Consider the following 26,819-nt stretch of genomic DNA (forward strand, 5'->3'; position numbering starts at 1 on the left):
CCTGTAGTTCCATAACACTCTGCCATTTCTGCGTAACCAATTCTTTAAATAATTATCAAAAATTTAGTTTAAGGCCTACAACAGGAATTTTTCAATACTGAATAATTATTTTTATCTGCATATAAATTATTATTTCAGCAAGGAGAGATAAAAATAATTGTACTCTCATTTGCATCAGAATATTTACCTGATTCTTCCCATTCCTGACCTAAGTGTATTTCCTCATCATTACACTGTGGAGGGGCCATGTTTAATTTGCTGTCTCCATTCCACAAAGGGTTGCTTAAGGAAGATTGAGCTACCTCTTGAGTAATTGGTCCAGAATGTGTTGATTGCTGGTTCGAAGTTACAGAAAGAATTGATTCTGAAGGTTTTGGTTTAGCATTTGTGTAAGGTGTTTTAAAAAGCGCATCATCCTGGTACTGACTTTCTCCATTCTCTTCATTTAGGGCAGGAACATCACGACAAGGCACTGGGATATCATGTGATGCTAACAGAGTATAGGAGGTTCTGTTTCAATCTTTAACACTGAGCCTTTTTATTTCTCTTCATCCATACCATATGCATCAGATGAAATGACCTGCTGAAATTGGCTAGCAGTTTCTAGGCTACTTGCATCAGGTAATGGTAATGAAAACCCAGCACAAGACAAACTCCCGTTTTCCAAGATTTTCTGCCCATCTTGATACCCAACATTGAACAGCTATTGGGTTGTTTGGACGAAATTGATGCCCTGTAACCATACTTTCTGCAGCTTTAACAACTTCTGGATATAGATCCTCTTTTTCATTATCTTTCACTTTCCTGGTAGTGTCACTCACAAGTTCTATACTTGGTTTATCTTCCAGAGAAGGTGAAAAACTCTTTTCTGGGCAATCATCTGGGGCAGTGCTTGTCTTCCAAGTTTCCTTCACATCATCTCCTGACTTGGATGGCAATTCTAACAGAACAGAAGGAAAACAGTAAGAACACTTGGATACTCGCTTTCTTAGAGGGAAATGGCGTTCTCTCACTTTACCATTTTACCAAAAATGCTTAAAAACAGATTCAATATTGTGATGCTATATATTTTCTATCTCTTTGGAGCGGAATAACAGTTCAGGCAACACTGTAACACTTTACATAATAAGAGAAAGATCAAAATTTCCTCTCACAATTTAGAGTCAATATCAACTGAAGTTTCAAACTATAAACTCAAGAACACAACTTTATTACCTATTAATACACGATGTTAAACGCTGCAATGTGCATTTTGCGCCATTACCTTATTAACTGATTATTACGCACAGCAAATCGCTGCCATGTGCATTTTCCGTGCTTACTTAATGACCAAATGAAAAACTCTACCATGTACGTTTTCCTACAACACCTTTAACCCCTTATTACATGATTACTTAAAACTATAACAAAATTCTCGAATGTCATTGGTTATCACCACCCAAATTGAGCACTATGTAGGACAGTGTACACTTCATGCTTCTAGTTGGACAGTGTAATAGGACATTTAAAGGGACAGTCAACACTTCATGCTTGTGTAAGTGGACAAAACGCGTCATTTGCGCGTGCTCTTTTCTCGCATTTTGCCGGGTTAATTGTTGTTGTTGTTTTTTTTTTATGACAACGTATAACCGATATCTAATTTGAAAAGGTCATAGACAGGCCTGCACAGACTCCCCTGTGTGGTTTTACGTTTGCGACGCAAAAGCCTTTAATTAAAGCTTCGCTCTGACGAGTATATCTTTGAGCGATTTACCTCTTTTGTATGATATAATCGGAGGCGTTTTGTAAATTGTTTTCAGCAGTGGCTGATTTTGGATGAGGTTCCATTCTTGCATCAGTATTTGTTTTAAATTTTTAACCCCTGGGTGGCATGATGTCACAAAAGGCAATATTTTGCCTGTAGTTTTTTTGGTTTGTTTTTTAAGTGTCGACTGCCTTGCGGCAAACGAGACCTCAGATAACGTTTTTTCAATTAGGCTTTTTGGGTAACCACGTGCTTCAAGTCGTGTTTTGAAGTTACACATGGCCTCCTGGAAATTTCTTTCCGAGGAGTTTGTTCTTAGAAGTCTGATAGCTTCTCCTTTAATAAAGCCTTTCTTAACACCTGGCGGGTGGCAAGATGAATAATGTGTATATTGAAAGGTCTCGGTCGGTTTGTAGTGAGTTTTGACGTCGAGGATAGCTTCGTTTTGGAATCTTTCACCTTTGTAGACAACCGTGTCTAAGAATGTGATTTCATTCTCTGAGATTTCAGCCGTGAACTTTATAGTTGGATGGAACGTGTTAGCTTGTTCTATGAATAGATCAATGTCTTGTTTACGGACATCCCACAGGGAGAAAACGTCGTCAATGTAACGCTTCCATACTCTCGGCTTGATACTGCTTTGGTGAAGCAGTTTTGTTTCAATTTCTGCCATAAAGAGATTGGCGAAAGCAACCGCCATTCGTGTTCCCATGGCAGTTCCAAAACATTGGAGATAGTTTACTCCGTTGAACTGGAACGAATTTTCTTTCAGTATAAGCCCGAGCATTTGTTTTAAGTAGTGGGACGGAATGGGAGGGCTGTTATTGTGGTATTTTTCGTATGCTTGGTATACTGTTGTGATATTATCTTCTTGTGGGATGTTTGTGTACAAGCTTGTTACATCCATTGATACTAAATAAAATAGTATCATTTGACACTTGCGTTTTCTCTATAAAGTTGATGAAATCAGTCGTATCTTTGAGATACGATTTTTGCTTTTGAGCAATAGGCTGTAATAAATGATCCACAAAGGATGATATCCTTTCAGTTGGTCCTTCGCAGCCCGATATAATCGGTCTACCCACTGGCAAAGGTTTGTGGATTTTTGTTAAAGTGTAGAAAATCGGTATTCTGGGCGGATTGGGAGTCTGTGAAAGCCACTTTTTTGTCATATCGTCTCTATGTTTGCCATTGTGCAGTTGAGCAATAAGCTCATTAACTTTTTTTAATGTGTCAGTGACCATGGGGTTTTCAAGAGGTCGGTAGTGGTCTCTGTTGTCGAGCTGAACCTGGGCCTCTTGAATTTTGTCCCTCTTGTTGAGAATCACTGTTGTGGTGCCTTTGTCAGCACGTTTAAGGTTGATGGCAGTATTGTTTTGCAGTTCTTTGACTGCTTTGTGTTCGTTGTATGACAGGTTGTGTTTTGGCTTTGCTATTTCTATTTCAGCAAGGCTTAACTTGATATTTTCGAAGTAGCGTTCAAGGGCAATAGAAGGTTGTACTGGTGGTATCCAGTTTGATTTGACGTGGAAAGGATGTGGTTCCTTGTCATTCCCGTGGAATATATATCTAAGTCTCATTCGCCTAGCGAATTGTTCGAAGTCGCGCAACAATTGTTGCCTGATCTTATTTTCATTTGTCACGGGTGTTTAAATAAATCTAAGCCCTTTTGCTAACACGCTGACTTGGTGATCAGTTAATGTATTGTCTGAAACGTTTTTAAGGTATTTTTCATTTTTCTCCCTTTCTGTAGTCACTCGCTTGTGTAGTGTATTTTTTCTACGCTTTTTGCGTTTATTATTCTTGGATAGCCTTTTTGCTGCAGTGGGTTTGGCGACTAATTTTTCAGAGAAGACACATGTTTATTATTACTCTGGAAGCGTGTACATATAAGATCTTTCAGCTCTGGAAGCTGATTTTCTATTTTGTCTATCCTGTCGGCATCAGTATTTACAGTGTTCCTCAAGGGCGAACGTGATCTTTCACGTGTATTTACATTGTATTGTGATCGAGACTTGGCAATATTAGCCTTTTCAAGTTTGTTCTTGTGACTAACAAGTCTACGCTGATGGAAGCGCACTAGGGCGCTAACGTATTGTTCTTCGGGGTGACTTTTAATAGCGCTTATTTCCTGTCGAAAGGTTTCGTCAGGCGTGACGTTTGCCTTCGCCTTGTATTGAAGCGACTTAGGGCAAGTCTTTTGTCGTAAGTGTCTCTCCAGTTTTAAAATGGAGGTTTCAGTTTTTTGCTTCTTGAACTGGATAGCACTGATGATGTCTTCATGTTTCCTCTTCCTTGGCTGCCGCGTGGATCAGCTATTCCTCGGAAGGTTTTCTTTTTGACGGCTTTCTTTTTGAAGGCGTAGACCTTCGTTGCTGCGTTGTTTAGCTAATTCGGCTTTATGCCTCGGCTCGAGTTGTGATGCTGGAGGGCTATCCTCTGGGTCCGATTCTAGGTTCGGATCAGTGTACGTTAATTCCATCTCCTCGTCCAGATTTGGACGGTAGTCTGGCGTTTTTGGTGGCCGCAATGGTGTTTCAAAAGTTGACATCTTTTTCAGGTAAAACTGAAAGTGAAGTATATCGTCAAGCAGGACCGGCGGTTTCGATTCTTAAAGAATCTCTTCAGCTGCTTTGTTAAGTCAGGCTGTGTTAATCAGGGGCAGGCAGAGAAATTCTCAATTCCAATCCCGCCAAAAAGGGTGGAAAACCATCCTTTTATACTTGGGTTACCTGCGGTTAGGATCAACGGTGTTCCGTTTTCATTGGTTCTCTCTGGAAAGAGAGTAACCAATCATGTGTTGGTATTTTCGATCCGCGCTTTTTCAAAGCTCAGAGGTGTGTTTCTTTGTGAGGCTTTTTTTCGCATTATACGCCGCAAAGGCGTTTTAATGTCGCTTTTTTGTATTTTATCTATCTTTGTGCTGTATGTAGAACCAACTTGTTGTTCTGGGTCTGTAATAAAAGTGCTATGTGCCGCAAATGATGCGGTTTTGTACTTGGAATATTGTACAATTGGACAGAGTGTGATGTCACGCAGGGGACGGGGCCTGCCTGGAAAATATCACAGATTGAAAAGGTCATAGACAGGCCTGCACAGACTCCCCTGTGTGGTTTTACGTTTGCGACGCAAAAGCCTTTAATTAAAGCTTCGCTCTGACGAGTATATCTTTGAGCGATTTAGCGATTTAACTATTAGCACTGTACCAAGACCAATCAATGAATCACAAACTATCCCCATCAAACTTAAACGAAGGTTGAGTTACAAGCATCATCATTATCAATTTCAGAAGGTTAGACCAAGGAAAGTATTAAAAGCAGTAAATTACATTGGTAGGACAAGTCAATTTTTTCAAAATGAGCACGTAGAAGTTCAGGTAAATTGGCTCAATAATCCCGGTAATAGAGCTAATGATACTCTTGCAAATCAAAGAAATGAATGGAAAGAATTCCTCAGTAACTCACACTCAAGCACTCACTGGTAATTCTGAAATACATTCAACTGATCCTGTACCTGAAATTACTCTTTCTCAAGCTACTCAAAGACATGATAATTACGCCGAACAATTGGTCATTGACTTTAACGACAATGGTAATGATGGATGGTCTGAAGTTAAGAGAGAGAACTTCAGGAGTCACAGATACTCTATTACAAGAACCAGATATTACCAAAAATGTTGAAAAGATGAGAACTTTTGTACCAGGAGAAGGAAACAAACCTTTAGGTGTATTTATAGACAAAGACTGCATTCCTATCATCTCCAACTATTTACTGCGGTAAAACTCAAGCTGATAATAAAGACAGAACAACTCCTTTCCATTAGAGTAAAATATTTACTGAAGTGGGAACTCAGAAGTCAAGATAAAAGAGTAGCACAATCAGTACCAAACATCTTTTATGAATTAAAAAAGTTACAAATTAAACAAATTCAAAATAGTACCTGTATCTCTCCAGGAAAGCGTCAAGCAAAAGGCAAGAAATATATTACAGGTGATCTAAAATTAGATGATTATGTGAATAAATTAAATAATCAAGAAGAAGGGTTTAGAGTATTAAACCTTTCACTTCCAAGACCTGATTGATAATTCTCTCTTCTAGCTGTTACACATTTCTTTGTGAGTTAGTTCAGAGAATTTGTTGTTGGATCAAGACAACAACTTCAACCTGATAAGTTTGAGAATTCTCGTTACCTTTTTATTGTAGAATGTATGGATTTGATAAGGAGAAGTTACATGTTAATCACCTCTGGGAGTTAAAGGGTTAAGAAATCTAAGAGAATCAACACCTTACCTTTTAAATTGCAAAGAAGACTTTTTTGTTATGATACATCAGCTGGGTAATCTTACATGGTTTTGCTCATTGTCAGCAGCAGAAACAAGATGGTCACATCTCTTGAAAACACGAGGCAGGCTTGTAGAAGAAAGAGACTGCATTTGCTATGAAGTATATGACATTGCCAGCCAGCCAGTTGTTCATTTGTAATTTTGTAGGGATTCAACTGCTATCTAATGGAATCTTATTTGAAAGGAAGAAGGAAGAATGGAGCATAAGTAACTTATTCACAACCTGCAATACATTCATACATATTTTTCGTTTAAAATCTGCTACAGTATGCGATTTTATGGCAAAAAGTGAAGTTTAAGGAATGGTGCATGTTAAACTTTTAGTTGTTGTTGATGAAAGCGAGTATGTTTTGGAGAGTACGAATCGATTTATGAAATGGCGCCCAAAGTGGGGCAGTGATCGCACAACGAAGCATGTCAGAGAAATTAGTGCGAACCCGCGCCAAGCGCAGCGGCAATCAAGCTAACCAAATACATGACTGAAGCAGATGATTTCTTGCAACGGGATGAACTGGACACGCCAGGCCTGCAAGTTATCGTGGAATTATAGCTGCAAACCTCGACTTAGTGAAATCTCTGGACGAAGAAATTATAGAAGTTTGTAACGTGGACGAAATCGAAGCAGAAATTGAACCAGCCAAAGAAATAAATCTGCGAGTTCTCTCGAAGATTCGAGCTGTTAAGGACACAACAATTCAAGATGCCAGTGACAAAATAAAGACAACGCATGGACACGAAATTTCTCCCTTAACATCATAAGCTCCTAGTCTTCAAAAACTTGTGGATTCAGAAAGCGAACAAACTTTTCATGGACCGAGGAGTGCAGCAGGGTTTGGAATTGAACCGACGTCACAAGCTGGAATTTCTGCGACTCATGATCAACCACAAGGTAAAAATTTAGCGTTGTCTAGTAGTAATGACGGTAACATAAGCGAGAACGCTAATCCGCGCTATGTTTATCTTTTGGCTCACCAACCAAGGGCAAAATTGCCGAAACTCGTTTTGCCAAAATTTAAAGGGGATGTTACGTCATAGCAGAACTTCTGGGACAGTTTCAACAGTTCCATTCACACAAACCTGCAACTAACTCTGATCAATAAGTTTAATCCTTTGCACTCGTTATTGGAAGGTCAAGCCGCGCGTTCCATTCAAGGGCTTCCAAGAACTGAAGCTAATTACAACTCTCCGATAGATTATCTAAGTAAACGCTTTGGCAGGCCTCAGAACGTTATTTGGAAACACATGGATGAAATTCTCAAAATTCCTGTAGGTGTGAATGAGAACACCGCCCAGCTTCGCCTTGTGTACGATATGATAAGCATTAATATTCGTGGTCTAGATTCTTCGGGTGTAAGCTCTGGCTATTATGGAAGTCTCCTCATCCCAGTGATAATGTCGAAATTACCGACCAAAATCAGAGTGCAAGTTGCAAGAAGTACCGCGCACGTCGTCTGGGAAATGTCCGATTTCTAAAATGTCATCCAACAGGAAGTCGGGGCACGAGAGATCAGCGATGGTGCAAAAGCGAATGTGCATATAGACAGAAACAAAGAAACCCAATGAGAAGGCCGACTAACTCAACCCTATTCTCGCATAATGGGTCCCAAACTCCACAAAAAAAAAGTCCGTTGAAGTGTGTTTATTGTGGCGGGTTCCATTTTACGGCTTCTTGTGAGAGTGTGAAATTCTCAAAAGAGATCGAAGATGTTTTGTGTGTTTAAAAGCCAATCATCAGAGTGGCTCGTGTAATAAGAACTGTCATTGATGCCATGGCAACCACCACTGATCAATTTGTGGCCAAGTTATACCCAAATATTCTGGATCACCTGGCCCTACCAAACAGAATTGACAGGAAATGCAAAACTCGACACTTGTGAGTTACACTACAGAGAACGTATCACCAGTTGAAATTACAATGAAAGCAAGTTCTGCAACAAAGGGAACAGTCTTACTGCAAACAGCCACTGCCATTGCCAGAAATGAAGATGACTCGAAGTAAACTACAGCGAAGATGCTGTTTGATGGTGGAGGTCAGCACTCATACGTTACCAACAGTCTGAAGTCAAAGCTTGGCCTCAAGTCAACGAGGACCAGGATCCTTCTCCTAAACACATTTGGCGAACGAGAATTTCAAAAACAAAAAATTTCCATTCTGACTTTCCACCACGGAAATAATACGTGGAAATTCTGGTCCTACTGCGATCAATAGCAAATTTGGATGGCTGTTGTCAGGCTCCACAGAGTTCGTTTCGTATACCGAGTCGACAGTCAAAGTTATATCATATCGGGAGACAGTAACAGCTCGACCGACCATCCCTAAGATCCCCTTTTTGACAGCTTAAGACATTTCTAGGAGGCAGAATCCACAAGGTTAGTCTATTGGTTTAACGAGAACGTGTTTTTTAATGGTGTTGGAAACTAAACAATACGTTAATTATTCTTAACTTGATTGACATTTATAAGTGATTTCGGTTACCTATACATAACCAAACAAAGATGTATGCGGCACGTGTTTCATCGCCCCACATAGGGCACTGTTCCACGTGGTTACAACGGGACATTTAGTGAGTGTTCTTTTCGAATAAGTCGAGAGTTGTGAGTGTCAACCGAAGCGTTCTTGTAGAATCGTTAAGTCAAATGAATAAACCGTGAGTTAATAAGGAAGCGTGGCACAGCTTTTTCACATTATCGACACAGTGGGGACCCTGGCAGGACAGCGTTGGAAATCATGGAAAAGCAAATTGCTGATCTTGAGGGCTAATTGAAGACGTTGAATTTTCGTTTGAAGAAGACAGAGACGTCTTAAAGAAAGATGATTGAATGGCCTTTGAGAGACACAAAGTTTCCGTTGAGACCCTAATGACGGCAATCGTCGAGTTGAAAGAATTCATTGAGGAAAAGAAGTTCTCGAACGGCGACGAAGATAAAGCAATATAAGAATGGGCCAAAGGAATCGAACTAATTGTTAACGAAGGAGATGCCTGTATACGCGAATTGGCAGAACAAATTGAACAAATCGACCGTAATCTAAAACACGCAACCGCGCTCTACGAGCACAAAAGAGTAGTCGAGCTAGAAAAAGAGAAAATGGTTCAAAAACAAGAAGGTATTAATCGAGCACATGTGGAGGAATTTGGAATTTGGAAGAAGAAGTTGGAGTTGAAACAAGCTCAAATGGAACCGCCGGAAACTGTGCAAATGGCTAGCAAAGTGATGAGAATGCCCAAGCTCGTGATCAAAAAATTTGACGGAACACCGCAAGATTGGCTGCGTCTCTGGGGACAGTTTGAAAGTAGAATTGATGAATCCGGTGTCCCTTAGGACACAAAGTTCTCTTATTTGAAAGAATTCGTGAATTTGAAGGTGCGAAATCTCATCGATGGTCTTCCGTTTACGCCTGAAGGTTACCAAAAGGCTGAAGATTTACTCACAAAAAGATACGGGAAGGCAAGTGAAGTTCTGGGAACTTACGCTAGGAATATTCTGGAGCTACCCACTGTGCGCAGGAGAACCATAAAGAAGATACATGAATGCTATGAAGTACTACTGTTCAACATAGATCTAGAGTCACTGCAAACAATGAAAAGCTTATCCCAATTAGATACCGCGGTTCGATTTACCTTTGACAAGCTTGATGTGATAAAGAACGAACTTGCTATGATAGATGAAAATTGGTGCGAATGGACTTTTGTGGAATTCTTTGAGGCGCTGAAGAAATGGACAATTAACAAGCCCATTTCAAACGAACCGAAATCAAAGAGCTGAGATTTCCGTCAACATCAGTCCAGAGCATTTCTTGCCAAACACCAAGACACCGGAAACCAGTTGAGAGCGAGCCCAGGGGGGTGTGTTTATTGTTGTAGCGAACAACATAAGGCAATCAACTGTGATAACGTCCAAAACATTGACGAAAGGAAGAAAATACTTGACGATAAGCGTTTGTGCTTCAATTGTACAGGCGCCAAATACCAAGCTAGTGATTGTAAGAGCAGAAATACTTGCAGAATTTGCAATGGAAAGCACCACACTTCGATATGCGATTGGAAGGAAAGACGAGAACCAAGTATGACTGAAAATTTAATTGAAGATTCCAGTGTTATTCATCCGGTAGTAGTCATAAAGATGGGCAGATATAAATTCAGAACCCTATTGGACAGTGGTGCCAGCCATTCATATGCTTCGTCAACAGCGATTGAGTTAATTAAACTAAAGCAAAGAGTACGAGTTTGCACCAAATCACCATGCTTACAGGCGTTGAGCCCAGAACTATGCATGTCTTCAAAGTTGTCATGCGTTCTGTGACTGAAGATTTCACACGAAACGTAAATGTCACAAAAATCGAAAAAAGAGAACTTTTGACCTTAGACAACCTAAGGTATTCCGATCTCTTAAACAATCACCCTCACCTGACAGGTGTTACACCGGAGGATAGTGATACAAAAGCTCGCTTACCTGAACACTTGATAATCGGCGTTAATGACTTTGCTGAGATACGGACCAGCGATCGTTTACGGCTCGGATGTAGAGGAGATCCCGTAGCAGAGTGTATGCGTATCGGGTGGACCATTATGTCCCCCGGAACAGATTTGGGCGACGCGTACCTTGGCGTAAGTTCAGCGGTTGATCACAACCTACTTTGTGCTCTAGATGTCCTAAGGACTGTCCAAAAATCAAGAACAGTCTCTTTGTAGATGATTTGACTACCGGAGATACTACTGTGGAAGGTGCGCAACAGCTTAAACATCGTGCGGTGGAGACCTTTAATTGTGCAAAGTTCACCTCGCACAAATGGCACTCAAACGTGCCAGAGTCAGAAGGTGACTGTACCGAAAACGAGCCTGCATTTGCTAAATAGCAGCTTGGTGCATTATCAGTTTGTGGAGAGTGCAAACTATTGGGACTCAAATGGGACAAAGTGGATGACACTATATGTTTCACTCCCATCTGAGCCTGCTAAATTGTCCAAACGGTGCATCCTCGCCAACTTAACGTTGGTTTATGACCTGTTAGGACTTATGTCGCCTTCCGTGTTGGAGGGGAAACAAGTCTGTGGAGAAGCCAGTGACATGAAGTTGAGCAGGGATATCCCACTTCCCACAGGGATTGCGAAACGGTGGCTTAGACGGGATAAGAATGCACCGAATGATGTGTACTTTCCTCGCAGTCTTGTTCAGTGCCATGAACCGATCAACAACATTAAACTTCATGCATTTGGTGATGCAAATAGTCATGGTGTGTGTGCTGTTGCGCATGCCGTGATTACACAAGCGTTAGGGGTGACACAGGGTCTGATTGCTGCAAAATCCTGCCTTGCCAAGAAAAGTCTGATTCCTCGTTTGGAGCTCATGTCAGGCCACATGGCAGTCAACTTTTCAACAAATGTGTGGGCCGCACCAGAAGGCCTCAATATGACGTAAGGTATACAGTGCTTGCTCGACAGCACTGTAACCTTACATTGGCTGAACAATGACAGGGAATACCGCCAATTCATGGCTAATCGGGTTAAAAAGATCCAGAGCCGCCCGAACACGCCGTGGAGACATGTACCAATATTCGAAAACCCTGTTGACCGAGGAAGTTGAGGTAGCAGTGTAGATGAAGCAGAGCTATGGTGGAACGGTCCACCGTGGTTGTTCGACTTACCATCAGGCGATCTGCCCTCTGATGTCATCGTGGTGGACTTCGCCAGACCAATCAAGTATGCGGCTAGTGCAAGACAGAGGAAGAAAGCCTACGTTGTACTATATTCCTGTTGCTTCACCCGAGGAATCGTCCTGGAAGTGCTTCCAAGCCTACAAATGGTCGAATTTTTCAAGAGCTTTAAACGTCTGATTGCAAGGAGAGGTAGACCATCCCTTGTTTACTAAGACAACGGTTCTAGGCTCACAGCAGTGGCAAAGTGGCTGAAGGGAGTGAAAGAGGATGAGAAGTTCCACTTATTCTTGAGTGATCAATCCATTACTAGGCGCTTTAAAATGAGTTGGGCATCATGGACACTTCGAAAGACTTATTGGCTTATTCAAGTCTTCGTTCTACAAGTCAGGGTCAGGGTCTACTAAGCTGGGACGAGCCCTGCGAGTTAGTCCTTGGCATGGAAGTATCGTTAAACCATCGACCTCTTAGTTACGTGGAAGATAACTCGCAATTTCCTACACTAGCGCCTAACTCTTTACTGTTTCTGAATGCTAACATTTTACCTGAGCTCGAGCCACATCGTCTTTAAGACCACGATTTGAGGAAAGGTGCGAAATTCTTGAAAGCTGCCGAAGACACAATGTGACGTTTATGGACCACAGAATACCTTAGAGCTTTGAGAGAAGGGCATGAACTGAAACATAAAACCAAACCTAGGAGCCTGTCCGTGGGAGATGTCCTCAGTCTGATGAGCAAAACTAAAATCTGTGGCCCATAGGGGTAGTGGAAGAATTGTTTACTGGACGAGATGGCATTGTTAGAGCAGCGAAATTAAGAGCAGGCAGGGGAACGCCTAATCCGACATCTTTACCTACTGGAGTTGTCGTGCGACCAAAACCCTACGCCTTGTAATGACACACCTCTGAACCCAACTGCAATGGAATTCCGACTGCAAAGAGGCGCTGCCGTGGCAGCACATCAGCGAACACAGGACATTGTTGACCAAGACACTTGAATGTTGTCACCCATGGGACATTATTTTCATACTCATTTCTTGTTCTGTTATAGGGCTAGTTCCACTTGCATATGCCATGTTCCCAAATCATATGGGGGAGAGTGTTGGAAACTGAACGATACGGTAGTCATTCTTAATTTGATTGACATTTATAGGTGATTTTGTCTATCTATTCATAAACAAACAAACATGTATGCGACACGTGTTTTATTGCCCCATAAATGGCACTGTTCCACGTGCTCACAACGGGACGTTTAGTAAGAGTTTTTTTCGAATAAGCCGAGAGTTGTGAGTGGGAGGTAACCGAAGCGTTGTAGTAAAATCGTTTAATCAAGTGAATAAACCGTGAGTTAATAAGAACGCTTGGTACAACATTTTCACGTTTTCGACAATGGGCGACGATACGAGGTGCAACTGCCTTGGAAGGAGAGTGACACAACTGTGTCGAGTGATTATGAATTATGCATTCAACGCCTCTGCAGTCTTCAACGAAAATTCTTAAGAGAGCCGGAACTAATCAAGGAGTATAATCAAATATTTGAAGAACAACTGAACAGAGGAAGCGTAGAAAAGATCCCTTGGAGGAACCAAACGAGAAAAAAAGCGAAATGTACACTACCTACCTCACCACGCTGTCATCCGAAGAGACCGTGAGATAACTTAGCTGAGGATCATGTATGATGGATCAGCAAAGCCACCTGAGCGTACTTTTTCTTTGAATGATTGTCTCCAGACTGAGGAAACTTTCACTCCTCAGTTATTCAACATGCTGATTTAATTCCGGCGGCACAAGATTGGTCTCACAGCCGACATTGAAAAGGCATTTCTAATGGTTGGAATCAACCAAACAGACAGAGACATATTGCGATTCCTGTGGCTAAAGGATCCTGATGATCGAAACTCTGAAATTGTGCATCTAAGGCTCACCCGTCTCGTATTCAGACTGAGACCATCACCAGCAATGTTCGCTGCGACAATTCGACATCATTTTGATGGAAAGGTGTCAGAAGAGATCAGACCGGACTTCATTCAGCTCTTGAAGAATTCTTTGTACGTAGACGACCTTGTCACTGGTGAAGCAAACGAGAATAGGGCATTGGAACTGAACTCAAGGTCCAAATAAATTTTGCAGCGGGAAGGATTTAACCTGAGAAAATGGAAAACGAATTCGAAGATCGTACAAGAGGCGATTTATCGATCTAATGTTCAGGTGAACTCGAACATTGTACAGTGAAGCAAGAAAATTATTATCGAAGAGGAGGAACCTTACGCTAAGAACACAAATGGAACCCCACTTGATTCTGATCAGAAATGCGACAACACTACAGTTAAGGTGTTGGGCTTGATTTGGAATACTGCTACCGATCAGTTTCCGTTTGATTTAGCAGATCTCTCCAACAAGCAAGGTCACTCCCGGCTACAAAGTGATCGTTGTTGCCCGTTTACCATTCAATGGAAGATCTTAATTCAAGAACTTTTCAAGGACGTGCTGACTGGGACGACCACATGTCAGACAATCTGATATCAGCGGGATTTCATTATTTCAGTGACGCTTCAGACGAGGCTGCCGTTCTCTATCTACACTCCATTTATGACGACGGACGCATTGATGTGAACTAGGTTGCTTCGAAGATCAAAGTCACCCTCCTTAAGAAACAAAGTATTCCTAGGCTTGAATTACTTGGCACTATGATTCTTGCCCGTCCAGCTAAAACATTGCAAAACACCCAACCACAGAGATTGAAATCCGTGTTCTGGGTCGACTCTATGATTGTATTATGTTGGATAAAGAATTTGAAACTGTGGAAGCAATACATTTCGAGAACACACATCTCCGGAGTCGTGGAATCTCTGTTCAGGCAGCCAGAAACCAGCCGAGAAGAGATGGTGGAAAGGCCCTGAATTTCTGCGCAGACCTGAGAAGGAATGGCCGAAAGAGAATCACGTTCACTCGAATGACGAAAATGCCTTTCAAGAAATTGTGCAGAATCCAATGACTACCACACATGCTTTAATGACGAGTTCACAAGTGCAGCACATCGGCGTTCACAAGGTCATGCAACCTGCTATAGCAGCTGGAATAAACTGTTACATGTAACCACCTACGTTGTACAATTCTTCAGCAGAACAGGATTCGAGAGAAGTCTAAATGTAGATACTGAAGAACTTCGACACAGAAGAATTTTGGATCAAGTCCAAAGAGTATCAATCCTTTCAAGATGAAATGTGTCACATGATGTGAACAGAAAAAACACCTGTTCCACTTCTCATTCGACAATTCAACCTCTACGTAGACGTTAGGGGGTCTTATAAGATGTAAAGGAAGAATCCAAAACAGTCTAGTTAAATCTAGAAGTTAAAACTCCATCGCTGTTACCCTCAAGAAAGCATGTTGTGGAATTGATTATCTGAGAGACTCATGATCAAAATTACACAGTGAAGTAAACACAACCCTGACGACTTTAAGAGAACGAATTTGGATCGTATGAAGACGAAAAGCTGTCAAGAAGATATTAAGAAGATGCGCGAAATACAGAAGAATTGAAGCGCAACATTTCTCACTCCTGCAAACACCTGAACTACCAGAAGAACGCGTTTCAGACGACCCACACTTTACACATACCGATATTGACTTCGCTGGACCTTTGTACACATCAGACAAGGTTGTAAACCTGGAAAACGCTGAGTCATACATACGTTTGTTTACTTACGCCGCAACACGAGCCGTTCACTAAGAATTAACGAGACGACTGAATGCTGAAGCCTGTATGCTTGCTTTTTTCACCATTAGAAGGGAACCTTACTTTCAAACAACGCTAAATCATTAAAGACCACTTCAAAGGGCATCGTAAGAATTGTAAGAGCGAGAGAAGTTGTACTGCACATGACCCACAATAGCGTGACGTGGAAGTTTATCGTAGAAAGGGCTACATAATGGAGTGGCCTCTTGGAGCTCCTCATTTAAACAGTGAAACGCGCGCTAAAAAAGGTCATCGGACGAACTTCCTTAAGCTTCCAAGAGCTCAGAACTCTATTAATAGAGGTGGCAGGCTTCGTCAATGCGAGACCCTTGATGTACGTTTGTGAAGACACGGATGGAATCAACTTTGCGCTGACACCCTCACACTTAATCAACAGTCGTCGCACTCAAGGTACCTCAAACGCTAGGCAATTTGAAGTTATTAGTACGCATGAATCGTTGATCACAGCACCAGAAGCCATTGGTACATCAATTGACGAAAACATTTAGGAAGGATTACTTGGTTAGCTTACATGAGACCCATGCTTCAATTTCTTGGGAAAAGGGAGACGCTGAAATTATGGTCGGTGTCATAGTGATGCTCAAAATGATTCAACGAAGAGGGCGCTTTGGAAACTGGCGCTCGTAAAGGAATTATGGCTAGGAAATGACGGCAGCAGTCGTGCAAGTAGCTGGTTCACGAGGTTTGATGAAGAGAGGTATAAGGCACGTGATTCCTATTGAACGTCGAATGCATATAGTTCTCTAACATGTAATTCGATAGTTCTATTACTTTAGCTATACTTGAAAACACACAGGTGTTTAGCTGGCATGTGATCAAAATACTTATTAGGTAGCCTATGGGAGACAATGTACACAGCAAGGTGTTGTCCACTCCATGAAAATATCAGTCTTCTTATCATATCATAAGTGTAGTTGATGAGGACCATAATACTGAACAGTATGTCGGGTACACATAGGGAAACACTGTTGATAACAGCAATGTATGTAGATGATCTATTTGAGTTGTCACAAACACATAAATACGTACAAGGAGCATTTGTAGCTCATAAGATCATTGAAACCAGGAAGTAAAAACAATAAAGTAATATGTGTACTTAAGAAAATTTAGTTCTTTGAGGAAAAAAGTCGATATTGTTAGATAAATCGATACAACTCTTTGTTGTTTGTGGTTAGGTGATTTACCGGAGCAGTTAAATTCTTCCACTCTTGAATCTCAATTTAAAAGTTTACAAATCTCTAGAAAAGATATAGAGATTCAAAAGTCATATGAGCAGGCTTTAACAGAGACATTCACAGTAAAATGGAGTCAAAGTGGTCAACAGCTAAGGTAGCCTCAGTATTAAAAAACTCAAGGTCCTGCAAATGAGGCCAGTGTATCTGCTCCGACTAAAGACACCTGCAAAATACAGGTGTGACTGTAGGGGCCTTATTAGTTAAATTTATTCAGCTCGTGTTTGTAGTATTTCAAAGTGAAGAATAACGAACGGCTGAATTTTTTAGCCATGGTTAATTTAAGAAGTATGTTTCTCACCGAGTTAACACAAATTTTTTCTTTTTCTGAGAGGGCACGGTAACGAATCTTGAAATCTGATTGGTTCCTTACCCGGTCAGTATTTTCCTATCTCTGCCCACGGGCCACGGTAACGCTTTCGTAAGTCGCCAAGTGGCTGAGCAGTATTTTTAAGCAAACACGTCGGTCACTACCTCAAGCTGATGAATAAGTTATGAATCCTCTCTTTTCTCTCACGCAAATAACTTTGGTTGACAGAAAAATATTGGTTTCAGAATGAATTTGTATAAACAATAGTGTCTTTACGTTAGTTGGCAAGCGGCCTTAAACCCGTCTGCAATTAATTTTAATCGTTCACAAAAAGTATCTAGAAAGTTAAAACGAGAGGTACTTGGTTACAGTTAAACTGAACGATGGAACTTTCATTCATTTAATACCTGAATTTTCTCAAACAATTTGTTCGTAGTGAAAGAGCGAGCGAAGTTTTAATTTAAGTTCTACAACAAATAAACGCTCTCGGTGAGTCTTTCCAAGTCCGTTCAATTTGAACATTTGTACCGTAAATTGCACAACAGAAACTGAAGGAATTTTTTGAGAAAAGGCCGCATTAAATCCCTTTATGTCTTGTTGGAGTGTGCCATTCGAATTTAGTTTTTGTGAAGGAAAGACCAGATTTACACACGCCATTGCAGCAAACAAACGAGCAAACTCTCACAACTTCAAAATAAAAAAATTGAATTTACTCACAATTACTTTCCTCGACGTTTACTTAATGAACAGAGGTAAATCTTCGTACATGAATGAATCGTCGATGAGAGTGAATAATATTTTCCGTTAGATCGTTGACTGTTTTTGAAGAAAACATTGTCGTGACAGTCCTTGCTAAACTAGTTCCGTTGTTTTTAAAATGTTCGTACGCTTTTTTTTTTTTTTACTTACGCGCTCTCTAATTGACAGGTGTCAGATTGTGACAGATACTTGTAAAAATAATGTTTCAAAGTTTGTTTGGAAGCCCTTTAAATTATCGTTACGGAAATGAAAATGTTTCCCTGAGGCATCGCTCTTGAATTTGCATCACCTCTATTTTAACTACCATTTACTCGCTCAAAAACTGTTCAGTTTATGGAAGATCTTGCCGTATTTACAGCCTTAAATCATTCGGGTTCTTTCGGGAAAGAATTTCGTCAAGTTTCAAAAAAATAAATATTTTATTTACCGGCCAAGGGTCGGTCCGTATGGTGAAAACTGTGACCTCGGTCACATCACCATACGGACCTCCCAGCCGGAAAATAACATATATGTGTTGTACAACATTTAACCACGCATAACATCTAGAATAAAAAATGAATGAAGTGGAGTTTGAATCATGAGGAGGTGAGCCTAATTTTGATCATTGTAGCTAATTTTTATTTAGATGACTTTGTATGAAATACACTCCTGTTATTTTGTGTGATTCTTGTGCTAGCACAATTCTTCATGAAACTGTGCAGAAGCATGCAGTGGTTGATTGACAGTTGGTTTGTGGTCACAAAAACATCAATAGTAGAAATTGTTTAATGGGTTGTAATAAATAGCTTTGGGGCTTTGGGAATTTTAGGTTGAGGACCTACTAAACAAACCAAAGACATGCAATTTTCTTGAGAGTGGAAGAATTTTCAAGAAATATTAATACAGGAATGTTCAAAATGGGAAAATGAATGATTATATATGGTTTGAATTTGGGATTGTCTGCCAATAAAAAAAATAAGATGAGACTTTGTTGAAAGAAGGTTTTGATAATGAACATCTGGTAGAGTATTGTGACGATAAGTTTTCGCGCACTAAACTAGACTTCGCGGGAACCATACAATAACGGGGGAAGATGGCTCGGCAGAGACCACTCGGCTTGCGAGAACTGAAACTCGTCACGATTTCCTGGCACACGGAGATCTACTTCGAGCGAGCTTATACGGACGTCAAGGATTAACAATGTTTGGTTCCACAATACTTTTATTCGTAGAGCACTCTAACATACATCATGCCAGAGTCAGAGCTAATCTTGTAATCGAAAATGCCGTACAATGTACTTGCTTAGGAACCTTACTGGTGGGAGGTGCCATGGTTACACAAATAAACTACTTAAGAGGCTGTCTCTCTTATTTCCACCCGGTCAATTTCGCGTCAAAAATAATTTTACCTGAAACTCTGTCAAAAGAAGGACTTTACCTAGGAAAGAACTAAAATAGATTTGGTTTGATTCGAAATCATTTTCTGACTGCATTAGGGGCCATAATTATTTCCCAGTCCGCAGGGACCGTCGCAACGTCTCGGAAATTGAAAAATAGGCATTTTTTGTAACATTGTCAAATATTTGATTCGCATAGTTAAGCCACAGAATTTATATCAGATTGCTTAAAAACCTTTCTAGTTTGCCAAGAGAGTTAGAATTTGTCCTCTCAATATATTTGAAAAGGCGAATTTTAGCATATTCTGACCACTAGAAATCGCCGTCGGCCGATGGCCGTAAATAACCTTGATTTCGACGTTAGGTTTTGGGATTTGGGACCTGGTTGACAACTCTATCCTACACAGCCGTTAAGTTTAGACCTTTATCGGCAAAAATATGCAAAAATCCCCATACGTTTTCGATTTTTCAAAAGTTACGACCGTTTGAATCAACAAATGTACGAGCATTCGCGATTTTTTTACCTACACCAAAATCGAACCACTGGAACAGATTTCGTCAGCTTACCCGCTTTGCAGCCCGGCTTCATGGCTCGCTTCAGAATTTTTCTAATAACCAAATTGGTGAAATCCGTTATAACCTCAACAAATAGCAAGGTATTGCTTTCGAAAAGTAGGCGGCATCCATCGTGATTCGTGGTATCAAAACAATGTCGAAATTGGCCACATTTCGCGGTGAATCACCCATTTAACATCGCTACAGAGCTGAATTTTTTCCAAAGTCAGAATATAAACTCTCCATGTCTGGAAGCTTTGGGGGAAATGAAGGTTTTAGGCTTCTGAAGTGTAGAAATAATCGCTTAAATGTAGGTCACGACGATCCAGTTCGATGTTACACTGTTCTCACAAAGGTCCGCACAAAGGAGAAGACCGCTGATAGCTTGTGCGGTACGTTGTGCCGTATGGTTTTGTTTTGTATCCCGATTCACATCCCAATGGAATATTTGGGGAGAAAAATTTTGGATGAAAAGAATAAATGCTTTTACCTGGAGTTTTATATCATATAACTAATAAATCAATTTCAAATATCCTGAGCTTGCTTCTCTCGGTTCCGCGTCGATTGTGTCCACAGATCAGCAACCTGTCAATAGCCGGAGAAATCGGCTACCAACGTGATAAAAACTTTGACACATGATTCGTATGAACAGATGTTATAAGTTTTGTTTTTGGTAAATTTTCTATCGTTTTCATCAAAACATTTCACTGACTACTAGATATTATAATATATTACACTATAACAACGCCGTCATATTCTACACCTTCAGCGACCGTATGGCCCAATCTATAACAAGAAGACACGAAGTCTGGTCAAGCTTTCCGATAAGATCTTGCTTTGCACATTCCTGATTCACGGATCTCATAATGTGAGCTTTCCATCCGAAGATTTCTGGATGTCGTACAACAAGTCATTTTTTTGGTCCTCGCTGTAAAAACTTAAGGTTTTGTTATTCTTAACAATCTGTTGCATCTTCTGCAAAACGGAAGTAATCTCGTCGCATTGAGGGCAGAGAAGTGTGTGTTGATGTGAGCATTGTTCCTGGAAATCTGGATCGTTTGGATCGTTGAGACCAAACTTACGACAGTGCTCGGGACATTCGCTCTCATCTTCCTGGCAGTGACTCTGAAACTGGGTTTTGAGGTACCTCTTACCCTCGCTGAGGGCTCTCCGCAGTTCGTCTGCCACGCGAGCCCAATCTGATCAAGCCCATCAGCTGCTGTGTTATCCAGGCCGCTAAGGGACTTCTGTCGAGAAGCTTCGCTTACCTCGAGGATGCGAAATAGGGTTGAACGGCTTAGTGGTTCAAACTGTTCTTCTTCGCAGAACTGAAGGTACTGCTTGACCATTGTTGACCTTGTGACTTTGCGAATAACGTTTGGCATTGTGATCTTCTCGCCACTGCTGAGCCTCAGTTTCCTCGTACTAAATGACACGTCTTGATAAAAGTACGGGCGGTTCGCGAAGTCTAAGAAATGGTCAATCTTAATTGGTGGCAGTCGAACTCGATGACACGGGGACTTTTCGACCATAGAAACTGGACCACACTCCCTTGCATGAGCTCTAGCGCGTCTAAGTTGCCACTCGCTTAACTTTGAGTATGGCTCGTGGATTTTCTGAAGTGTCCTCACCGGATATCGATACGCATATAGGCCTAGAATTTGGGTCTTCAAGGTACTCGTCATGGCGTTGCTATAGGCCTGCATCAACGGTACATGGTCTAAGTGGCTGGTTCCTTTATCTGGTGTAAAACAGGCCTGAAATAGCTGTTGTCCAGCCTTCGGCGCTATGATGTCACAAACGAGAGTACAAGCTTCAGTAGCCTTGTCAATGCAAATCTCTTTCTCGTGTTCTTTTGCCTCCTCCCATGTACTTTTCAGCTGAAAGGTCAAGGACTGACGCGGCCAGCACCAGTTACTACCGGGTTCAGTTTCTCTATGGCATCTGTAAACGCCGACATTGCTAACTCGCTGGTACTTTCAGCTGCCTCGTCGTCTCCGGAGCTCTGGCTGTTAGTCTCAGATCTGCATCCCGGAGTTCAATCTGTAAAGGCATTTGCTTTCGGTCGAGGCGGCGTCGCGGCAGGCGTTGATGTGACTGTTGTAAGATTTAAAGCTGCCATTCGTTTGGCGAGTCTGGGAGTTGAGAAAATCAAACAAAAATTTGAAGTCCTCCCGCCATGTGATTGACTGCATAGTGTGTCCCCACTGAAATCTTTGCGCGCATTGTTGCGAATGTATAATTTGTTGCTGACGAAGAACTCATTCTTCGTCAGCAATACGCGCAAAGAATTCCGTTCTGTTCACTAACAGCACCACCGCGTGCAATTGTATGGTACATTAATCAACCATTTTCTCGTTTTAGGTCATCCAATTTAAAGCCAAAACACTATTTGTCACTTTTTTTGCAAATGTTGCCCATTTTGGCCACGTACCTGTAAACATAACTTGCTTGCTGCATCAGCAATGTTGCTCAAAATGTTATAGTGTGTGGCCACGCCGAAGAAAACAATTTTGCTAGCATGCAACATTTTTAATTGAACATTTGTCCTTAAAAGTTCTTTAGGTGTCAATGCATATGATGGTCTGCTTTATTTATAGGATCAGGTAGCGTTATATCACCTGTAAGGTTCGTCCTCTTGCTGGTTACTTTCTTCGGGACGTTGCCCTTGCAACAACGTCATGTTCTCCGCGAGTTTGATCTTGTGCAGCTTGTGACAAGATACGCAGATTACTGAAAAGCACGGAAATCAACAATAATGCGAAATGATAATAAGCAGAGCCATACTTGTAGAAAACAAATAAAAATTGTTGCACTGTGATCACGTGACCCCGGGGTACTCTCTTAATTTTCGGATAGGGGGTGTGTTGCAAAGGCTGTTAAACTCTGACTTTATTTAGGGATAAAAGGGCGAAAATCGATGACTGCTCGTTTTTATATCAATAACACAAAAGGGCTTCGTGTAAATGTATAAATGTCAAAAAAAAGAAGGAATGTTATCTTGCATCGGCGTAAACATTGGTGTCAAATTACTCTCCAAGTTTATTTATCTAGAATCTCGCCTTGCGTATATGACATAAAAAATGCTTTTGTAAACATTTTGATGTTAGAGATAAGGTAGAGCAGTAAAACCCAATGTATTACGCATTTTTCGGTGCAGTTGCTCTGTTTCCCGATTATATACATAATTGACTAACCTTACAATTTTGTGGTGTTGGAAACTTAGGTTGTAGATTTCAAGTTTGCTTCAGAGCAATGTTACAAGTCGAAGTGTGATTTAATTTATCAAGTTGCACTAGATGCCACATGGCCTCCATGTGGTGTCACGGTACGTACCTTGGGACGAAAATGACAGCAGTTGTTTTGTTTTGTATTCACTCGCGTGCGAGCTTTGGCCCAAATGTTAATCAAATTCGACAATACTGAATTCTGACATTTACCGCACCTCAATATATGTGAAGATATCATCTTAATTTAAACCCTGCCCCACATTTCAGGACAATACCTAGTTCGTAAGCTAGAATTTACATAAATATTACTTACGGGAACCTGTTGGAACGAATTCTGCAACGATAGTGTTAATTTCCCTTGACATGTCGAGATGAACTGCATTTCCAGTATTTAGCTGCTTTTCCGGCCGTTGTGCAGCGGGTACTGGCAAGTGCGACGTGGTCGCCCGTTTTTACCCATGTTTCCTCTATGCTTTTCGCAGATCCAAAGTTCTTTAAGTTGATCAGGGGAACGATCGTGTGGCAACCCTGACCTGTTAATGATAGGCTCATATTCTTGTACCGTTCCTTAAAGCTGACCTAAGTGACATGCTTGTAGATGATCACTGATATCACCTCTACATTCTGAAAGCTTTATTAACCTCGCTGAAGACTAGCTACAGACTGAAGCCTCTCTGGTTTCGAAAAAGCACTTGCATGCCATACTTCACTTGCAGGCCTTCTAGAAAAAAAAAGGGTCAGCGGGTTCACCCGCAATGGTTAATGCGAACCTCTGTTATGCGCGATAGTGCAATCGTTCAGCTTTAAATTCCAAATTTTAGCCCCCAGACTTCGACACATAGACTTACAAGTGGAGTTCTATGACTGATTCTTGAAGAGAATGCAGCTGCAATCCAAAGTTTCAACGTGACATTAAGCGCGAAACATGGCTTTAGTTTTCGAGTTTAGTTCGCTACAACGAGTCAAAGAAGAGTATCGATAGATGCCGACTGCTGAAGTTTGGAGTTATTTGCTGGAGTTATCATAAAGTTCACCAGTTTGGGGAGCGAAGAATATCTGAAATTTCACAAAAACCCAAGATGCGACGAAGGTAAGCTGTATTTATGACGAAATCTGCTCCAGCGGTTCGATTTTGGTGTAGGCGAAAAAATCGCGAATGCTCGTACATGTGCTGATTCAAACGGTCGTAACTTTTGAAAAATCGAAAACGTATGGGGATTTTTGCATATTTTTGCCGATAAAGGTCTAAACTTAACGGCTGTGTAGGATAGAGTTGTCAACCAGGTCCCAAATCCCAAAACTTATCGTCTAAATCAAGGTTATTTACGGCCATCGGCCGACGGCGATTTCAAGTGGTCAGAATATGCTAAAATTCGCCTTTTCAAATATATTGAGAGGACAAATTCTAACCCTCTTGGCAAACTAGAAAGGTTTTTAAGCAATCTGATATAAATTCTGTGGCTTAACTATGCGAATCAAATATTTGACAATGTTACAAAAAATGCCTATTTTTCAATTTCCGAGACGTTGCGACGGTCCCTACGGACTGGGAAATAATTATGACCCCTAATGCAGTCAGAAAATGATTTCGAATCAAACCAAATTTATTTTAGTTCTTGCCCAGGTAAAGTCTTTCTGTTGACAGAGTTTCAGGCAAAGTTATTTTTGACGTGAAATTGACCGGGTGGAAATGAGAGACAGCCTCTTAAATATTCCATCTGTTAAAATTAAGGAAGAGGATAACATAAACTCGAGGCCATTAAAAATAGGAAACTTAGGTGAGAATTCACAGCTCTGATTTTGAAAATATAGCTATCTTAATAAGCTGAGCTAAAGCTGTCACGCCATCTGCCAAATTCTATATTCGACCTTTTCCGGGACTTCTTTTAGCTTTTTTTTTTAGCGTTGAGTGGAAAGTCACATCAGTCACTGTAGTCGAGTTTTGCGGCGCTATCATCCCGAGCGATCTTCATTTTCCGGTGAATTCGGCTGTTGTTCAATCAAAAAAACACTCGCCTTGAACAGTTTGTTTTCTACCTTGTTATGTGAAAAACTCACGTGTTTTTATGAGCCATAATTCGACTGAAGTTCACTGAACATTTCACTTCAAGATTCTGTATTAGAGACTTAAAAACTTCAGGCAAAAGTGTTAAATAGGGCCTGGCGAACTATTTTAGTTTGTAAACTATCGCAGATTGTGAACTTTGATGGTTTGACACTTTTGACAGCTTTTATCGTATACAACCAATCAGATTATTTGAACCATTCTAACAGGGATTCTGATTGGCTTATTGTAGCGTGCTTTATGAGAGTATAGAGCATGCTGACGACACTGTTGTTCGCTTTGGAAATAAAGTTTGTTTTGAAAATTGAAAGTAATGCTTGGGGAATTTAACGAATTCTTTATTATTATATTTTGCTATTATAAAACAAATAGAGAAGCCTTGGCTGTGCTCTGTTCTGTTATAAAGCACTTACAAAGCGGCTAGAGCACTCAAGAAGTGGGGAGAAACACTCGACTACGTCTCGTGTTTCTCCCTACACTTCTTTCGTGCTCTAGCCGCTTCCTGCGTGCTTTATAACAGAACAGAGCACAGTCAAGGCTTCTCTATTTGTTAAATATGTCCCAAACAAACACACGGAAAAATTAGTAAAATCTTCCCGTAACAGTGTGCGTAGTGCATGTTTTGACTGGTCATTCATGACTCCACATCTTTGTGAGAAATTGAGTTGTTCTCTGTGTACTGTTTGAAATGAAAGTGAGTCAAATGTGGCCCTTCTCTAAAAAGTGGAATACTGGGTAATAGAAATGCATGGGTACGCATATCATGACAGAGTTGAGCAAGAAAAAATAAATCACATAGGTGTGAATGTGTGCATATTTGATATGCAGAACAAGGACTGATTGAGTTTTATATAGTTTATAAGGGAGGACTATTTCTAATTTTAGACAGAAAATGAGGACCTCTTTTGTGGAGGTATTCCTGGATGTAAAGCTCTAACTTGAACTTTGTGACAGGTTACCCGCTAGAGTGCCATGTTAAGCATTTCAACGGTGTTCCAATTTTTTGCGATCCTCTTCAATTCAGATTGTGGCATCTAACTAGATTGCGTATGGCATTAAGCTGTATTTGTTTGTTTACGGGCTCATTAAGCTTATCATCAAACAAAAAATAGCATCACAGAATATTCGCTTATGTAGCGCTTTAGCGGTGTCAAGAAGGCAAAAGTCATAGTCAACTGACAGTGTGGCGGTCTTTTTGGTCACCGAGAATACAGGGGGTCTAGGGATGAGCTCTACGGTTACCGGGGCTAATTACTTCACATTGGTATCTCTTTCTATTTGCAAATGCCTGTAACGCTATTCCGTTTAGCACAGAACGAAGAAAAAGACAAGAAAAGAAAGAAGAGTTGACAATAGTAGCGTTAGCGTTCAGTTCAGACTCGAACCAGACCTCCCATGTCAAAGTGCCTCACATATTGGATCTTCAACACGATGACGTCACATACTGAGCACACACCCCCCCCCCGCCCCCACCAAGCTTCGTTCACATTGCAATCTTCATGAATCTTGGCCGCTGTTTTAATTATTAGTGTCTTGGGATTACTTCCCAATAAAAATTCATCCGTCTGCACCTTGGGGGTGAAACTGGATATTCTGACATAAACATGCTCAAGGCCTATTGAGATGTGGGAACAAGATGAACTTATGACACTTGGGATTATCTTTTTTAATGGGGTCAGTGTTGTCTCTGGCTGATACCTTCATCAATTCTCATTAACCTTGTCCTGGACAACCCAAATTTCATTCATGCATGCGCCTTCGTATGGTCCCAATCTGCTCCTTAATCAAAAACTAC

General features: G+C 40.9%; 3 protein-coding genes and 1 pseudogene across 3 annotated transcripts in view; 1 reads left to right on the forward strand and 3 right to left on the reverse strand.

The window, feature by feature from the left end:
- Nucleotides 1–26,819, reverse strand: part of LOC149041090 (uncharacterized) — a 166,395-nt gene that overhangs the window by 16,434 nt on the left and 123,142 nt on the right. The gene's annotated exons all lie outside the window — the stretch shown is intronic.
- LOC149041092 (uncharacterized) overlaps nt 1–26,819 on the reverse strand; it is a 111,725-nt gene that overhangs the window by 2,786 nt on the left and 82,120 nt on the right. The gene's annotated exons all lie outside the window — the stretch shown is intronic.
- Nucleotides 1,672–2,666, reverse strand: LOC149041093 (uncharacterized). Its single transcript, XM_089213773.1, has one exon. It carries the CDS (start codon nt 2,649–2,651, stop codon nt 1,713–1,715), a length of 939 nt encoding a protein of 312 aa, XP_089069899.1. The 5' UTR covers nt 2,652–2,666; the 3' UTR covers nt 1,672–1,712.
- Nucleotides 5,333–7,808, forward strand: LOC149041094 (uncharacterized; annotated as a pseudogene).

Source organism: Pocillopora damicornis, chromosome 8 (genome assembly GCF_964200805.1).
Source record: "Pocillopora damicornis chromosome 8, jaPocDami1.2, whole genome shotgun sequence".
NCBI classification, from domain to species: domain Eukaryota; kingdom Metazoa; phylum Cnidaria; class Anthozoa; order Scleractinia; family Pocilloporidae; genus Pocillopora; species Pocillopora damicornis.

Excerpts from the sequence above, each read along its gene's own strand:
- LOC149041093 (XM_089213773.1), bottom strand. The coding sequence starts at position 2,651 with ATGGATGTAACAAGCTTGTACACAAACATCCCACAAGAAGATAATATC.